Raw genomic sequence first — 19,615 nt, forward strand, 5'->3', positions numbered from 1 at the left:
TATTGTGTAGTTATATTTACATGGTAATTACTATTCTGTGACTGTAAATTGTTTGCTTGTTTTCTTATTGATGCTTTTATTTTTTTTCTGTATTGTGCAGTTATAATTATATGCTTTTACTTGTAATTGTATTGAGTTTGTGGACCCCAGGAAGACTAGTGGGTTGTTGTGGCAACCATCTAATGGGGATCCTTAATAAAAATCAAAAATCAAATCCCAAAATTCCCTGCATAACGTGAGTGTGTGTGGGAGGTCGTAAAATGATCGTTTTTTCGGACATTTCCTGCAGTTTTCATTCAAATCTATCCATAACTTTTTGACTCATATTGCTAACAGACCGACAAACAAACCATGGCGAGCTGGCTAGCGACTAACGTCCACCCTGGCGAAAACACGACCTCTTCGGTCTGCGTACTGCAAGGCAAAGTCGCCGCCTTCATCTTGAGCGTTTCCAAGACGACGCAAAAAGCCGGTCAGAAGTTGTGATGTTTTAACCCACTATTTTAATTAACATTGGATCAACTCAGGGAAATTAAATGGATTTGTTATCCATGTTTTGAGTAGGGGGGGGGGGGAGTTTGGTGACACCGCACTGCGGGGGAACACAATTAATATGAGAAGCTGCACTATTTGATAAACTGCCACCCAAATAATATATCTGACGCCAAGGAGGCAAAGCATCAATTTGTGAGGTATTTACATCATTAAACATTAAATTGTCAGCTAACCTCTCTGAAAATCAACATTTTCCAAAGTGATATAAGATGTCCACTGCAGAGGACACTGTTTCTCTGAAGTTAAAAGTTGAAAGACATGAATGTGAACATTATTGTTTTACATTTGTTACACTAGATAGTTATGTTGTCAGTTTGAAGACACTTAATGGAAAATGTATATATATACCTGTACACTACCGTTCAAAAGTTTGGGGTCACATTGAAATGTCCTTATTTTTGAAGGAAAAGCACTGTACTTTTCAATGAAGATAACTTTAAACTAGTCTTAACTTTAACGAAATACACTCTATACATTGCTAATGTGGTAAATGACTATTCTAGCTGCAAATGTCTGGTTTTTGGTGCAATACCTACATAGGTGTATAGAGGCCCATTTCCAGCAACTATCACTCCAGTGTTCTAATGGTACAATGTGTTTGCTCATTGGCTCAGAAGGCTAATTGATGATTAGAAAACCCTTGTGCAATCATGTTCACACATCTGAAAACAGTTTAGCTCGTTACAGAAGCTACAAAACTGACCTTCCTTTGAGCAGATTGAGTTTCTGGAGCATCACATTTGTGGGGTCAATTAAACGCTCAAAATGGCCAGAAAAAGAGAACTTTCATCTGAAACTCGACAGTCTATTCTTGTTCTTAAAAATGAAGGCTCAAACACAAAATTGTTTGGGTGACCCCAAACTTTTGAACGGTAGTGTATGTGTATATATATATATATATATATATATATATATATATATATATATATATATATATATATACCTCGGATTCAGGAGGAACAGTGTGGTTTTCGTCCTGGTCGTGGAACTGTGGACCAGCTCTATACTCTCGGCAGGGTCCTTGAGGGTGCATGGGAGTTTGCCCAACCAGTCTACATGTGTTTTGTGGACTTGGAGAAGGCATTCGACCGTGTCCCTCGGGAAGTCCTGTGGGGAGTGCTCAGAGAGTATGGGGTATCGGACTGTCTGATTGTGGCGGTCCGCTCCCTGTATGATCAGTGCCAGAGTTTGGTCCGCATTGCCGGCAGTAAGTCGGACACGTTTCCAGTGAGGGTTGGACTCCGCCAAGGCTGCCCTTTGTCACCGATTCTGTTCATAACTTTTATGGACAGAATTTCTAGGCGCAGTCAAGGCGTTGAGGGGATCTGGTTTGGTGGCTGCAGGATTAGGTCTCTGCTTTTTGCAGATGATGTGGTCCTGATGGCTTCATCTGGCCAGGATCTTCAGCTCTCGCTGGATCGGTTCGCAGCTGAGTGTGAAGCGACTGGGATGAGAATCAGCACCTCCAAGTCCGAATCCATGGTTCTCGCCCGGAAAAGGGTGGAGTGCCATCTCCGGGTTGCGGAGGAGACCCTGCCCCAAGTGGAGGAGTTCAAGTACCTCGGAGTCTTGTTCACGAGTGAGAGAGGAGTGGAGCGTGAGATCGACAGGCGGATCGGTGCGGCGTCTTCAGTAATGCGGACGCTTTATCGATCCGTTGTGGTGAAGAAGGAGCTGAGCCGGAAGGCAAAGCTCTCAATTTACCAGTCGATCTACGTTCCCGTCCTCACCTATGGTCATGAGCTTTGGGTTATGACCGAAAGGACAAGATCACGGGTACAAGCGGCCGAAATGAGTTTCCTCCGCCGGGTGGCGGGGCTCTCCCTTAGAGATAGGGTGAGAAGCTCTGCCATCCGGGGGGAGCTCAAAGTAAAACCGCTGCTCCTCCACATCGAGAGGAGCCAGATGAGGTGGTTCGGGCATCTGGTCAGGATGCCACCCGAACGCTTCCCTAGGGAGGTGTTTAGGGCACGTCCGACCGGTAGGAGGCCACGAGGAAGACCCAGGACACGTTGGGAAGACTATGTCTCCCGGCTGGCCTGGGAACGCCTCGGGATCCCCCGGGAGGAGCTGGACGAAGTGGCTGGGGAGAGGGAAGTCTGGGCTTCCCTGCTTAAGCTGCTGCCCCCGCGACCCGACCTCGGATAAGCGGAAGAAGATGGATGGATGGATGGATGGATGGATGGATATACTTTCTTTCTTTTTTCTATTAACGGGCGCCCCGTTGTCACAGAGTATTGAAAGCAGACACAGTGTGTGGACAGAAAAGGGACAGTGGACAATTTTTGGCTTAGAAACTAACGATGAAGGTGAAGCTATAACAAATTTGTTTGATTCCATTCCTGGGTGGATCTCGCGTGAGAGGAAGGTGGTGGGTTAATCATTTTGCAATGCGATCTGCTGAAAATGATGGAAAGTGCCACTCTACATAGCAGCTGATGCTGTGTTCAAAGTTGGAATTGCCACAAAACCTATTTTAATATATTCAACTCAGTGTTTCCCATAAACTGCCAAGATACCTGTGGCAGTGGGGGCGTGGCTATGGGCGTGGTCACTATGACATCATCGAGTAATTTGCATAATTTACTACAATGATATGATTTTCTCTAAAAAGGCTCAAAAAATGTATACTTACTAATATAAAATAACAGTTTTGTTTTAAACGTCCATCCATCCATACATCCATTTTACAATATAATTACAACACTTTATGTACATATTTATATACAGATTTGAACAATAAGTTATTCACTGAAGTATGTTTATTAATTGTGGTTCTTACAAAAAATGTATCTTATAAAAATATAAAAGCTAAAATGTCTCTTAAAGCTCTGCCCCTTTAATTAGTGCATACTAAATAATTTAACTTTAGCCTACTACTACAACCATATTATTTACCAGCAACATAAAGTGAAACAGAGGCAGAGGTGTCCTGCCACAGTCAGTAACAAATAAACAGAAAACAGTAGTGGTGGTAGATAGACACAAAGCTTCATCAAACATCTGATCCACTGAACAAAGAGCTCCAAAAATCTTGATCCTACACTTCTCTTTTGTAAAGTAAATCTGAACAGCAGATATGGGCATCTACATCAACTATATGATTTGCCTGAGAAGCTGGACAGGACAAAAAAAAAAAAAAAAATAATAATAATAATAATTTTTTTTTTTAAAAATAGCCGAAAAATCAATTTGTGGCGGGCCGCCACAAATAAATGAATGTGTGGGAAACACTGCAACTACCTTGTTTACTTCCGTGACAACCTCCTTAAAGTTGTGTAATCATTCAGAAATATCAAGCAGCTAAAATGCACCAAAAAGTGTGGATAGAGTTTTTAATTTTTCCCATCATGCTTTGTAATGAATTTAAATGGGTGTAATTTAGAATTTTTTTGGTGCATGGACATTTTTATAATGTCCACAAAGAAATATCAAGCAGTTAAAATGCACCAAAAAGTGTGGATAGAGTTTTTAATATTTCCCATCATGCTTTGTAATTAATTGAAATGGGTGTAATTTAGAATTGTTTTGGTGCATGGACATTTTTATAATGTCCACAAAGTTCAGTGAGCAGGTTGTGTTATGTGTGACCCTGTCTGTTGACATTTTGTGTTGATTAGATTTTTTTTTATTTTTTTTTTGCACCATGACTATGGAAGGTTGTTTGCATTGGGGCATATAAGTAATTGCTTTGCATAGTATCTGTCAGAAAATAACTCTAAAGGTCATTGACCTTGAATTACTCATATTGATTAGTAGAGGTCAACCTGTTACAGGTTTCCCTGAAATATTGAAAACAGCTCCTTTAAGTAGCTTTTTTTTCTTTCCACCAATTCCTAATACTTATGACGTCTCGTGGGCCAAATTAAAGACGTCAGCGGGCCACATTTGGCCAGCGAGCCGTAGTTTGGACACCCCTGGTATAATGAAATTAAAAAAACTATGCCTTAACCGTTATGATAAGTCAAGGCAAACTGTGAGGTAAAATAACATTTTGTCTTTTTTTTTTTAGTTGAAAGAAGACGTTGAACACCGTTAAGACTTTGGCTTTTAACATTTTTATCTGTCATGCTGGATAAGAAGAGCTGCCATGGAAGTGTAAAAATAAGTCAGCTATTGTTAAATAGTAAAACATTCTTAACTGTCATACTAGTGCAAAAAAGTTAACCACTTTTAAATAATACATTTTTTTATTTTTAACTGTCATATCAGTGTACGAATAATTTAAGCAGTGTTCATTTTTTTAAATTCTTAGCTGTCATAATATCCCAACAACTCTCAGTTTGATCACAGTATTCAGCCAATATCTCTCTGACAAATGGAAAGACAGACCTAAAATGTGACATGTTTATAGACACTCACGTTAATCAGCTGAGTAAAATCAAACTGGGGGCTTTCAGAGCTGCAGAAATGGCGATCAGTCACTCGTTTGCAACTCAAGTGTTTCTCTCAGTAATTTTCTACAGTGAGGACTTCATTGTAAACTGATGTCATCTCATTAATGTTGTGAGTGGTCTGGTAAAGTAATAATAATAACCCGGGGGTAGAAAGCCATGAATACTTGAGTCACAGCTGAGCTTTCAAATAATGGGAAAGGACTTCATTATTTGCTCTGTTTGACTCTTGGTATTTACACCTAAAAGCACGTCTTGCAATGAAAGGCACACCCAACGATATCATTGCTGTCCTGTAAATAATATTTACGACACTAAAAATTATACGTCCAGTGAAGTTATAGTTTCTCATCTACTATCCACCCTGACGATTTAACTCAGGTTCCCGCTATGTTTTTTTATTATCTTGCATCATCTCCCGGTGTACTTTTTACCCCTCGGCTTTGTCTGGAACGACCGCAAAATGAAAGTGAAACTTATGACTCTTAAAGTGACGAATGTTCCTCGCTGTGTGTGTGTGTGTGTGTGTTACAGGAGCGAGTGTTCCTCAGTGTGTCCAATTACATCTTCACTGTGATCTTCGTGGGAGAAATGATGATCAAGGTAACCGCAACAAAAGTCACCCTCATTGTTGTCTGAGAAGAATGCAATTTTTTTACCTTGCTTCAGGCTGATGTGTGTGTGTGTGTGTGTGTTCGTCAAGGTGGTAGCAATGGGCTTCTACTTTGGAGAGGGTGTGTACCTGCAGAGTAGCTGGAACATCCTGGATGGACTGCTGGTGTTCGTGTCCATGGTGGACATCCTGGTCTCGGTGGCGTCGGCGGGCGGAAATCGTATCCTGGGCATCCTCCGCGTGCTGCGTCTGCTACGCACCCTGCGGCCGCTTAGGTGCGTGTACACCAGTTCTCGCCACTTCCTGTTTGTGTGTATGCTTGCTTGACCCCTCTGTGTGCGTGTGTGGCAGGGTGATAAGTCGGGCTCCAGGTCTAAAGCTGGTGGTGGAGACTTTGATTACGTCCCTCAGGCCCATCGGGAACATCGTCCTTATCTGCTGCGCTTTTTTTATCGTCTTTGGAATCCTGGGAGTGCAGGTAACAACCCTCAAGTTTCAGCAAGCATATATATCTTGTCAAGGGACAATGCTGTTGAAAGTAAACTTAGATATACTATCCTTTAGAGCAGTGGTCCCCAACCTTTTTGTAGCTGCGGACCGGTCAACGCTTGAAAATTTGTCCCACGGACCGGTGGGGGGGAGGGGGGGGGGTGTATTAAATTTTTTTATTTTTTATTTTTTTATTTTTTTTTTTTTTACATAAATAAATACAATCATGTGTGCTTACGGACTGTATCCCTGCAGACTGTATTGATCTCTGTTGATATATAATGTATATATTGTGTTGTTTATGTTGATTTCATTAAAAAAAAAAAAAAAATTTTTTTTTTTTTTTTTTTTTTTTTAATTTCTTGTGCGGCCCGGTACCAATCGGTCCGGTGGTTGGGGACCACTGCTTTAGAGCATGGGTGTCCAAACTTTTTCCAGCAAGGGCCGCATCAATAAAAATGAAAGGATGCTGGGCCACTTTAATACATTTTGTACATTATAGATACCAAAACCAATACAATATAGGTCAATCAATGTATACTAAACTATCCGAACACAGCTTTGTAACAAAGCATATTCTACATAATTTTGCCCTAAATTAAGTATTTCAGGACTAGATTGAAACCTTAGTCATCGGCCCTAAAATCCTGAGAGAGAAAAAACATATCAAAACTACAATCATTGTCTTTAACTCCCTCACTACAAGTGAAAAATCTGGGCGCCGTTTTCAACTCTGACCTTAGTTTTGTACCACATATAAAAAAATATAACAAAAATAGTTTTTTTATCATCGTAAGAATATAGCCCAACAGGGCAAGACAGAGACGCTAATGCATGCTTTTATTACAAGTCGTTTAGATTATTGTAACACCCTGCTTTCTGGTCTTCCTTAGAAAAATGTTTACACCTTTGCAAGACACAAGTATAAGACACAATTAGACACGACACAAGCTGTACACAGACTATTCTGAAGTACAACTAAATGTACTTTCTATATCATTTTAATGTGTTTTTGGAATAGCTGTTCAAAGGGAAGTTCTTCTACTGCGAAGGCTTCAACGTGACAAACATCACCAACAAAACTCAGTGTCGGGATGCAGGATACCGCTGGCTTCGACGGAAGTACAACTTCGACAACCTGGGACAGGTTTGTGTCACTTACACTCACACACACACACACACACACACACACACACACACACACACACACACACACACACACACACACACACACTCTCACGGTACTGTCAACTCTCTCATTTCCCCTGGAAGTTTCCGTATTTTGTCTTTTTATTTACTTTTTCTTGACTTACTTGCGTACTGTACATTTCACATATGTAGGGCTGCAACGATCAATTGTTCTATTAGAACACATCTTCAATTCTGTTGCTTCAATTAATCCTTTAATGACTGTAACTAATAAAAAAATGTATGCCATTCAAAACCGCACGGAGTGGCAAAGAACTTTAAATAGGTGGACATAGTTTCCACACAATGTTGCAATAGAGCGGTCATGAGAGCGTTAGTGTGTGAGTGCCGTGATCTTTGTGACGGCAAACAGTTGAGAGTTGTTGTTTTTTATGAATGCACACATTAGAAGTGCTAATTCTATGTTGATGATGTGCATTTATTAGAAAAAAAGAATGGCAAGAAGAAAACATATTTTGGTTTATCTCAGTGTTTCCCAATTATTTCCTGTTACTGCCCCCAAGGAAGAAGAAAATATTTCACTCCCAAATAGTATAATTTGTCCATAAAATTGTTATAAGTGCACCTCTTCATAACAGTGCGCCCTTATTAACATTAAAAGAAAACAACAAATACATGAATATAGATCCACTTACAACAAGGAATAATTTCGTTAACATTGTTTTTGAGCCCGGAACAGAAAATATTTAAAGTGCATCAATTTGTCTGAAATAAAAATTAAAAAAAATCCGTATTTAGTCTCTCTTTTTTTTTGACTGACTTGAACTATTTGATACTGAAAAATTAAATTATATACTGTAAAGTCAATAATAAAGAAAATAATTTTAATCAAAACGAATAAGTTATGATTAATGGCTGCAAGAAGCATGTTTTGAAGTGCACAGCTTTTCGAAGCAAGGTTTGAAGCATGATACTGTCTGTCTGTCTGTCTGTCTGTCTGTCTGTCTGTCTATATCATGTGTCCGTCTGTCTGGCTGTCTGTCATCTATCTGTCTGTCTGTCTGTCTGTCTGTCTGTCTATCTATCTATTAAGTGTCTGTCATCCATCTATCTATCTATCTATCTATCTATCTATCTATCTATCTATCTATCTATCTATCTATCTATCTATCTATCTATCTATCTATATATCTATCTATCTATCTATCTATCTATCTATCATGTGTCTGTCTGTCTGTCATCTATCTGTCTGTCTGTCATCTATCTGTTTGTCTGTCTGTCATCTATCTGTTTGTCTGTCTGTCATCTATCTATCTATCTATCTATCTATCTATCTATCTATCTATCTATCTATCTATCTATCTATCTATCTATCTATCTATCTATCTATCTATCTATCTATCTATCTATCTATCTATCTATCTATCTATCATGTGTCTGTCCTTCCATCCATCCATCCATCCATCCATCCATCCATCCATCCATCCATCCATCCATCCATCCATCCCAGCAGGCACAAGACATTGATACAACGTTGATTATACATACATGTCCTTTAAAAATGACTTTGAAACAACGTTGCAAAATAGTTATACAAAATCTTGTTGTACTTGTGCAATGACAATAAAGACCCATCCATCCACCCATCGTATTTGTAAATTGAGACAACGTTGATGTCCAACGTTGGATCCGTGTTGTTGGTTGGGAAATGACCAAATTTCAAAGGTCATATCAACGTCACAACTTGACATTGACTTAGACTTAGACTTAGACTTCCTTTTTATTGTCATTCAAATTTGAACTTTACAGGGCAGATAAGAACGACATTTCTTTACATAAGCTCATGGTAGTGCGGGATTTAAAAAAAAGCAATGAGGTGCATATATAAATAAATGATAAATGGGTTATACTTGTATAGCGCTTTTCTACCTTCAAGGTACTCAAAGCGCTTTGACAGTATTTCCACATTCACCCATTCACACACACATTCACACACTGATGGCAGGAGCTGCCATGCAAGGCGCTCACCAGCAGCCATCAGGAGCAAGGGTGAAGTGTCTTGCCCAAGGACACAACGAACGTGACTAGGATGGTAGAAGGTGGGGATTGAACCCCAGTAACCAGCAACACTCCGATTGCTGGCACGGCCACTCTACCAACTTCGCCACGCTGCCCTATATATAAATATATATATATATATAAATATATATATATAAAATGAATAAATATATATATAGTCGTGAGTTCAATCCCGGCCTCGGGATCTTTCTGTGTGGAGTTTGCATGTCCTCCCCCGTGACTGCGTGGGTTCCCTCCGGGTACTCCGGCTTCCTCCCACCTCCAAAGACATGCACCTGGGGATAGGTTGATTGGCAACACTAAAAATTGGCCCTAGTGTGTGAAAGTGAGTGTGAATGTTGTCTGTCTATCTGTGTTGGCCCTGTGATGAGGTGGCGACTTGTCCAGGGTGTACCCCGCCTTCCGCCCGATTGTAGCTGAGATAGGCTCCAGCGCCCCCCGCGACCCCGAAGGGAATAAGCGGTAGAAAATGGATGGATGGATATAAAATAAATAAATATATATAAATAAATAAATAGATTACTGTACAGATAAATATATTGCACTTTCTCACATGCATGAATGCATGCATGCATGAACATGAATAAACATTTTTAAAAAGCATGTTTCAATGTTATATTTGTGTTATAGAATATTAGTTGGGAAATGACCAAAATTCAATGGTCATAATCATGGTCCTGACCCAACATTGATTAAAAGTCCTCAAAAAGCATGTTGTTTCAACGTTATGTTTGAGTTGCTCAACGTCAGGACCTAATTCTCACACATTCTCAACGTTGTTTCAATGCTTTGTGCCCGCCGGGATCTATCTAGCGATCTAATCCATAGATTACTTGATTAGTAAAATAATCAACAGCTGCAGCCCTACACGCATGATTCAAACAAAACTCAGGTGAATGGACATGACATCTCTGCCAGTAAAACACCCACATTTGTGTAAATATTTTGACAAATAGGCTTGTTAGGCTTGGTTATCATCAAAGGAAAATCAGACATTTTTGTAACACCGATTTTTGTACATCGCACGGAGGAAGAAATGAGGTTATAAATGAGTGTGAAAATCCCTTATCTCCCTGGGAGTGTTTCCATATTTTGAATTGCAAATGTGAGGAAGGTGAGGTATGAGAGAGTCGCAGACTGACACCTGACAAGCTACAAAGCCTCCTCTGATGTCAGAATATCTGCCCCGCAGGCGCTGATGTCTCTCTTCGTGCTGTCATGCAAAGACGGCTGGGTCAGCATCATGTATGACGGCCTGGACGCGGTCGGCGTCGACCAGCAGGTCGGTCCACTCGCGCTTGAATATTTGGCACGATGTTGCATATTCTGTCAGCCACTCTGTGATCTTGTTTGTTCCCGAGAGAAGAAAGGGTGATATTTCAGGAGAGGAGAGGGGAGACGATAAATAGATGTGAGGTGACAGCGCTGGCGGTTCCTCTGCTGACTCAGGACGAGCATTGTCTTCTTCTCCTTCCTCCTCTTTGTCATCACTTTCCTTTGCTCTCCTAAATTCTGGCTTTCTCTGCCCTCTCCGCCGCAGCCAATCAGAAACAACAACCCCTGGATGCTGCTCTTCTTCATCTCCTTCCTCCTCATCGTCAGCTTCTTCGTGCTGAACATGTTTGTGGGCGTTGTCGTGGAGAACTTCCACAAGTGTCGCCAGCAGCAGGAGGAGGAGGAGGCGCGGCTGAGGGAGGAGAAGCGACAAAAGCGTCTGGAGAAGAGGAGGAGGAGTAAGTGCGACGTTAATAACAGTACAATGCATCGTAAGGGATATTACCCACAGTATGATGCACCACAATAGTAAACATAAACAATAACCTCTCGTTTATCGCTGTTCATCGTTGTGAGCGTACTTTAACACATCCAAAATATACAAAATGGGCAAATATAAAGAGGACAGTGACTGTGGTAAAATAATTAAAATTGAAAGTAGGTATTTTCTACTATAAATCACATATTTTCATAGCTAGAGCATAAAAAACTGTTTATGACCTTCTAAATATGTTTTTTTTTAACATCATGAGACCCTTTGTTTGTTTTTTACGACAAAACTTAGCCCACATTCCATTTTCAAGTCTCTTTAATGCAGTGGTTCTCAAACTTTTTTTGTCATCCCCCACTTTGGACAAGGGGGAGTTTTCAAGCCCCACCTGCCCCCATCGCCCCAATAGAACGCTAATGCCAAGCTTAACATTTTCAAATTTATTGAACATCGAGTAACATCAAGTTGTATACATTCAAACTCAATAACATAAAATAACATCAAGTTCAATAACAAATAAAATAACTGCAGCTGTGGTATAACTTGCATCAAGTTCAATAATAAATAAAATATCTTGCATCAAGTTCAATAATAAATAAAACAAAAGTGTTATAACTTGCATCAAGTTCAATAATAAATCAAAAAAAGTCTTATAACTTGCATCAAGTTCAATAATAAATCAAATAAAAGTGTTATATAACTTGCATCAAGTTCAATAATAAATCAAAGTGTTATAACTTGCATCAAGTTCAATAATAAATCAAATAAAAGTGTTATAACTTGCATCAAGTTCAATAATAAATCAAATAATTTGCATCAAGTTTAATAATAAATAAAATAAAAGTGACACTTTGCAATCTTTGCAACAAAAAAAAAAGGAGGAGATATGCATTTGGCAAGACAGGTCAAGTGAACATGAGTTTTACAGTACTCCAGCATTAGTGGTTGCAATGAGCCTGTTTTGCACTGCACAGCTTTTCAAATCCGGGTTGCAGGCTTGACACTGCCACTCTTAAGTCATGCTCAATGACGTTCAGCTGAGACCTGTACTTCGTTTTGAGTGAAGCAACAGCTGAAAAGCCTTTCTCACACAGATAAGATGTGGCAAAGGGGAGAAGAATGGACACAGCTCTCTGCCCGATGAGTGGATATTGATTAGCCTGCTACACATCCGTGCGAAAGTTTGTTCCGCTTAGCCCCGCCCCCATTAGTTACTGTTGCCATGTCTGTCAAACTTTCGCTCCTACCTAGAAATTTAAAGCCTACAGGAAAAATAAGTAATTTACATTTATTTATATAGCGGATTTCACAGACAGAATCACAAAGTGATTTACAGTGTGTATAGAAAATGAAAGCATAGTAAAAAAAAAAAAATCTAAGAATATAATTTAAACATTTTTTTTTTAAAGTGACATTTCCTCCTGTTCCTCGCGCCCCACCTGCCATGTCTCTATTCCCCACCAGTGGGGCGCACCTCACACTTTGAGAAACGCTGCTTTAATGTGTGTGAAAAAGACATGTTAGGTCAACTGAGGACTGTAAATTGGCTTAAATGTTACGAAAATATGTGCAGTTTTTAAATTGCCTTCCGTTCTTAAGAACAAACACACTTTAAATTGTCTCTGATGTTTACAAAAATCTGTACCTTCTCCTTTTAAAATGTCTTTGATGAGTTCGAAAAACGCTTGGTTTGTTCAAGGGTAGTGTTGTCCCGATACCAATATTTTGGTACCGGTAGAATCTAAATAAAGGGGACCACAAAAAATGGCATTATTGGCTTTATTTTAACAAAAAATCTTAGGGTACATTAAACATATGTTTATTATTGCAAGTTTGCCCTTAAATAAAATAGTGAACATACAAGACAACTTGTCTTTTATTAGTAAGTAAGCAAACAAAGGCTCCTAATTTAGCTGCTGACGTATGCAATAACATATTGTGTAATTTTCCATTCTGTTATTTTGTCAAAATTATTAAGGACAAGTGGTAGAAAATGAATTATTAATCTACTTGTTCATTTACTGTTAATATCTGCTTACTTTCTCTTAACATGTTCTGTCTACACTTCTGTTAAAATGTAATAATCACTTATTCTTCTGTTGTTTGATACTTTACATTAGTTTTGGATGATACCACAAATTTGGGTATCAATCCGATACCAAGTAGTTACAGGATCATACATTGGTCATGTTCAACGTGCTCATGTGTCCAGGGACATATTTCCTGAGTTTATAAACATAATATACATTTAAAAAAAAAAAAAAAGATGTCAAAAAATATCGACGTAATCATAGTAGTTTCGACTAGATACGCTACTGTACTTGGTATCATTACAGTGGATGTCAGGTGTAGATCCACCAATGGCGTTTGTTTACATTTTGACGCCGGTGAGCTATGGTGTGTAGTGAAACATTTTTAGCTATTCCTCGTCCTGCAGGGATGATACTTGTAAGAAACATACTTTATTTGTCGCCATGGAGGCGAGGATTAGTGATTTAGAAGTAGCTAAAACACTGCCGACTGGGGCTGGACTTTAGCCGCTAGCTAGCTAGCCATGTCTTAAAGCAGTGTTTTTCAACCTTTTTTGAGCCAAGGCAAATTTTTTGCGTTAAAAAAATCCGGAGGCACACCATCAGCAGAAATCATAAACTCAGTTGACAGTTAAAAGTCATTGTCACAATTGTTGGATATGACTTTAAACCATAACCAAGCATGCATCAGTATAGGTCTTGTCTCAAAGTAGGTGTATTGTCACGAACTGTCACATCATGCCATGACTTATTTGGAGTTTTTTTTTTGCTGTTTTCCTGTGTGTAGTGTTTTAGTTCTTGTCTTGCGCTCCTATTTTGGTGCCTTTTTTTTTTTTTTGGTGTTTTCCTGTAGCAGTTTCATGTCTTCCTTTGAGTGATAAATCCCGCATCTACTTTGTTTTAGCAATCAAGAATATTTCAGTTGTTTTTATCCTTCTTTATGGGGACATTGTTGATTGTCATGTCATGTTCGGATGTACATTGTGGACACCGTCTTTGCTCCACAGTAAGTTTTTGCTGTTGTCCAGCATTCTGTTTTTGTTTACTTTCTAGCCAGTTCAGTTTTAGTTTCGTTCTGCATAGCCTTCCCTATAAGCTTCAATGCCTTTTCTTAAGGGCACTCACCTTTTGTTTATTTTTGGTTAAAGCATAAGACACCTTTTTACCTGCATTTACAAAGCAATTAGCTACCGGCTGCCACCTACTGATATGGAAGAGTATTACACGGTTACTCTGCCGAGCTCTAGACAGCACCAACACTCAACAACAACAACACATAATTTGGAGACTATAATTACTGGTTTGCAAAAAATGTTTTTAACCCAAATATGTGAAATTAGATAATCTCCCACGGCACACCAGACTGTATCTCACGGCACACTTGTGTGCCGCGGCACAGTGGTTGAAAAACACTGCCTTAAAGCACCTCTTCCGGTGGGCATTTCAGTGTTATAACTTCACCTTTATCGTTAGTTTTTAAGCCAAAATGCGTCCGTTCTCCCTTTTCTGTCTACACACTGTGTCTGCTTGTAAGTACTCGGTGATTGTGCACTGCCGAACATGCTCCTCTGATTCATTAGTATCGCGGTACTATACTAATACCGGTATACCGTACAACCCTATTCAAGAGTAAATCCTCAGTTTTTCTAAAAAAAAAAAACCCCACACACATTACATTTAGTTCTTTGAAGACTCGAAACTTGTTGTTACATATTTAATTCTGTAAGCCTCTCCTCCTGGCTCGTCCTGTAGTCGATGGTTGGTGTGGAAACACTGCATGGAAGACGCACGAGCGTCTCCTCACCTCGTATCCGTCTCTCGCTGTCCTCCTCTGTCTCAAACGTCTGCAGCAGTGGGAGAGTTTGGCCCAAAGACACCTTGAGGGGACATGTGCGTGTCTGTGATGGATAGGGAGGAATTCATGAGGTGGCACTTTTTAACACACACTCGGCTCTCATCAGCCTCTTTGCCTTCTTTACATGCGGGATCATTTTTATTTATTTTTTTGTCCCTTTCGCTGCTTCGCATGACTTGTATTGTTCGCCTTATGTGTACGTGTGAGATTGTTATAATTGTCCATGCAGTGTGGAGACACATAACACTTACTTACATAACACATATTTCTAGAGACACATTACTCTGTGGGGACACCTCGTTTTGTACGCACACAATACTCACGTAACTTTGTCGGTACGCTGTACTCCGGGGACGCCTATTTTTAGGGGTACACTGTACATTGTTCTGTGGGTCCACGCAACTCTGTGGGAACACATGCATTTGCAAGTGGTTCTCAATTAGTTTCTGCCTAGCCCCCCTAGGGGACAGATTTTTTTTCCACACCCCCCTTGGAGTTAATGTGTATTATTTTATCTGTATGTGTCTAAAAAGTGATTTACTATGCGTTAAATGAGCTGTTTGGAACTCTCTCACAGTTGCATTTTTCTTGAGGATAGAATGTTTTCACCCCCCAAGTGAATGTTTATTTATTCATCTGTATGTGTCAAGATATATGCACTGCTTTAATGTAGTTTTGCAGGCACAAATGACTCTGCAGGGGACTCCTGCTTTTGTGGGTAAACAATAGGAATGCGCTGATCAATCGGTCACCGACCAGTATCAACCAATTTTCGTGAAAAAGTATGTGATCGCATTGATTCTAAAGGACAGGAGTGCACTGCTGTTTTTAAGAGACGTGTGCAAAAAATCAGAATCAGAATCAAAAATACTTTAATAATCCCCGAGGGGAAAATAAGATTTTCAGCATAATCCCATTCAAGAGCAGACAAACATTATGCAAATGTTAGTCAATAATAATAATAATAATAATAATAATAGATTTTATTTGTATAAAGCACTTTACGTTGCGCAAACAACCTCAAAGTGCCACAGTGTTAAAAAAAGAAAAAGAAAATAGTAATAATAATAATAATAAAAGATAATAAAAATAAATAAAATATAAAATTAGAAACAGCCCAATAGCTAGAACCAGCATGCATATCTATAAAAATCTATAAAAAGGCTTTTTTAAAAAGATGGGTTTTTAAGCCTTTTTTAAAAGCATCCACAGTCTGAGGTGCCCTCAGGTGGTCAGGGAGAGCGTTCCACAGACTGGGAGCAGCGGAGCAGAAAGCCCGATCTCCCACAGTTCGTAGCTTTGTCCTTGGAGGTTGTCAAAGATCCTCTAAGTCCGTGTTTTCAACCTTTTTGATGCGGAGGCACACCACTAGCAGAAAACATTAAAAATGCAAACTCGGTAGTTGATATTGACAGTAAAAAGTCCTTGTTGCAATTGTTGGATATGAATTAAAAGTTAAAGTTAAAGTACCAATGATTGTCGCACACACACTAGGTGTGGTGATATTATTCTCTGCATTTGACCCATCAACCTTGATCCCCCCCTGGGAGGTGAGGGGAGCAGTGAGCAGCAGCGATGGCCGCGCCCGGGAAATTTTTTTTGATTGATTGATTGATTGAGACTTTTATTAGTAGGTTGCACAGTGAAGTACATATTCCGTACAATTGACCACTAAATGGTAACACCCGAATAAGTTTTTCAACTTGTTTAAGTCGGGGTCCACTTAAATTGATTCATGATACAGATATACACTACCGTTCAAAAGTTTGGGGTCACCCAAACAATTTTGTGGAATAGCCTTCATTTCTAAGAACAAGAATAGACTGTCGAGTTTCAGATGAAAGTTCTCTTTTTCTGGCCATTTTGAGCGTTTAATTGACCCCACAAATGTGATGCTCCAGAAACTCAATCTGCTCAAAGGAAGGTCAGTTTTGTAGCTTCTGTAACGAGCTAAACTGTTTTCAGATGTGTGAACATGATTGCACAAGGGTTTTCTAATCATCAATTAGCCTTCTGAGCCAATGAGCAAACACATTGTACCATTAGAACACTGGAGTGATAGTTGTTGGAAATGGGCCTTTATACACCTATGTAGATATTGCACCAAAAACCAGACATTTGCAGCTAGAATAGTCATTTACCACATTAGCAATGTATAGAGTGTATTTCTTTAAAGTTAAGGCTAGTTTAAAGTTATCTTCATTGAAAAGTACAGTGCTTTTCCTTAAAAAATAAGGACATTTCAATGTGACCCCAAACTTTTGAACGGTAGTGTATACTATCATATATACTATCACCATAATACAGTCATCACACAAGATAATCACATTGAATTATTTACATTATTTACAATCAGGAGTGTGGAGGGGGGGGGGTAGGATATGGACAGCAAGTAGTGGACAAAGAGAGAGATCAGAAGGCATAGGAAAAAGTATCTGCATTTGATTGTTTATATTTATTTATTAGCAATTGATTATTAGCAATCCGGGGAGGGTGTTAGTTTAGGGTTGTAGCTGCCTGGAGGTGAACTTTTATTGCGGTTTTGAAGGAGGATAGAGATGCCCTTTCTTTTATACCTGTTGGGAGCGCATTCCACATTGATGTGGCATAGAAAGAGAATGAGTTAAGACCTTTGTTAGTTCGGAATCTGGGTTTAACGTGGTTAGTGGAGCTCCTCCTGGTGTTGTGGTTATGGCGGTCATTTACGTTAAGGAAGTAGTTTGACATGTACTTCGGTATCAGGGAGGTGTAGTGGATTTTATAGACTAGGCTCAGTGCAAGTTGTTTAACTCTGTCCTCCACCCTGAGCCAGCCCACTTTAGAGAAGTGGGTAGGAGTGAGGTGGGATCTGGGGTGGAGGTCTAGAAGTAACCTGACTAGCTTGTTCTGAGATGTTTGGAGTTTAGATTTGAGGGTTTTGGAGGTGCTAGGGTACCAGGAGGTGATTCAACCCCCAATTCCAACCCTTGATGCCGAGTGCCAAGCAGGGAGGTAATGGGTCCCATTTTTATAGTTTTTGGTATGACTCGGCCGGAGTTTGAACTCACAACCTACCGATCTCAGGGCGGACACTCTAACCACAAGGCCACCGAGCTGGTTCAAACCATAACCAACCATGCATATAGGTTAACAACAATTTTACAACTTTAACTGCATACAAAGCTATAAACAAATCTAAGGCTCAAGTGTTGCGTAAGAAGTGGTCAAAAAATGTTTTCACCGCCAGTCTCTCAACCCGACATTTGTCCAATCAGTTTCACCTGTACACCCCTATATGCTTTCGTCACAGGTGCTGTAAATGACACAGAATGTAAATGACTTTCTAATTCAAAAGATAAGTAATTTAACTTAATATATGCAGTACCAGAGAAATATAAATAACACAAAAATGACTACCAAAACCACAATGACCAACACCAAAAGTGCAGTAGCACATTAGGCCCAAGTATCCATTAAACACCACCACAATGAGCAACACCAAAGCGAAGTAGAGCATTAGCCCCAAGTATTCATCAAGCAACAAATAATTAATTTAACTTAATATATGCAGGACTACCGAAATATGAATACCACAAAAATGGCTACCACACTGCGTCACACCCAGAGGAACTACTTTCCTCCAAGGACTGCTTTTAGGACACCTTAGTACACACTGCTTTGTTTTGACACTCAGTTTTTATTGTCTGTACAAGTTTTACAGGTACACATTACTATGTGTAGTTCGTAGGCAAACATCACTCTGCAGGGAAACTCCAAAGACACAAAAAAAACTGCTCCTATTTGTCTCCATTATGTCACAATAAAGCGCTTGTGGGCGTCGCCTAAGTTGGCTACTTAGTGGTCCTATGAGACAAGAGTGCTTGAAAGGGTCCCGCTTTGTCCCGCAGAGGCGCTGGAGAAGCCCTACTACGCCGACTACTCGCCACTGCGCCGGTCCATCCACAGCGTGTGCACCAGCCACTACCTGGACCTCTTCATCACCATCATCATCTTCACCAACCTCCTCACCATGAGCATGGAGCACTACAACCAGCCTCAGGTAACCGTAGCAACCTGTCCGTCGCCCGGACGCGAGTCGTTCACACGTGTTTCTGTGCGTCCTCCGCAGTACCTGGTGGACATACTCAAGTACTGCAATTACGTCTTCACTGTGGTGTTCGTCATCGAGGCCATCCTGAAGCTGATCGCCTTAGGCCTTCGCCGCTTTTTCAAAGAGAGGTGCGCGCATGACCTTTGACCTCTTTTTTCCCCCCCACTTTACTTTGCCGTCTTTGACGCCGACCGACGTGTGCAGGTGGAACCAGCTGGACCTGGCCATCGTGCTGCTGTCCATCATGGGAATCACGCTGGAGGAAATCGACCTGAACGCCTCGCTGCCCATCAACCCCACCATCATACGCATCATGAGAGTGTTGAGGATCACACGAGGTACGGCGCACGCCACGAAAAACGCTGCAGCCGCGTGTTGACGCTTGCCTTGTGTGTGTTTCAGTGCTGAAGCTGCTGAAGATGGCCACCGGGATGAGGGCGCTGCTGGACACGGTCATGCAAGCGCTGCCTCAGGTAAGGCCGAGGGAAAACATCACGTACGCATTCCGAGGAACGTTTGGTCGCTGTACCAAGATCCTCGACATGCTGTGCGGTTTTTTGGAACTTCCTGCAAAAACACTCGTCAAAGATCCTTCG

The 19,615-nt window shown here is 40.3% G+C and overlaps 1 protein-coding gene across 5 annotated transcripts in view; it reads left to right on the top strand.

The window, feature by feature from the left end:
- The window catches only part of LOC133633853 (voltage-dependent T-type calcium channel subunit alpha-1H-like), a 160,403-nt gene that overhangs the window by 123,237 nt on the left and 17,551 nt on the right, over positions 1 to 19,615 (top strand). For all 5 annotated transcript variants that reach the window (XR_009821842.1, XR_009821843.1, XM_062026598.1 and 2 more), the window contains exons 22-31: positions 5,484 to 5,552; positions 5,653 to 5,837; positions 5,914 to 6,040; positions 7,073 to 7,198; positions 10,472 to 10,561; positions 10,820 to 11,012; positions 18,817 to 18,968; positions 19,038 to 19,147; positions 19,224 to 19,357; positions 19,422 to 19,492. Coding sequence is in view for 3 of the 5 variants with exons in the window: in XM_062026598.1 (XP_061882582.1) it covers positions 5,484 to 5,552; positions 5,653 to 5,837; positions 5,914 to 6,040; positions 7,073 to 7,198; positions 10,472 to 10,561; positions 10,820 to 11,012; positions 18,817 to 18,968; positions 19,038 to 19,147; positions 19,224 to 19,357; positions 19,422 to 19,492 (1,257 nt within the window). In the remaining 2 variants the exon portion in view is untranslated. The remainder of the gene's footprint in view (positions 1 to 5,483; positions 5,553 to 5,652; positions 5,838 to 5,913; positions 6,041 to 7,072; positions 7,199 to 10,471; positions 10,562 to 10,819; positions 11,013 to 18,816; positions 18,969 to 19,037; positions 19,148 to 19,223; positions 19,358 to 19,421; positions 19,493 to 19,615) is intronic.

The sequence above is a fragment of the Entelurus aequoreus genome, linkage group LG18 (assembly GCF_033978785.1).
Source record: "Entelurus aequoreus isolate RoL-2023_Sb linkage group LG18, RoL_Eaeq_v1.1, whole genome shotgun sequence".
In the NCBI taxonomy this organism is placed as follows: domain Eukaryota; kingdom Metazoa; phylum Chordata; class Actinopteri; order Syngnathiformes; family Syngnathidae; genus Entelurus; species Entelurus aequoreus.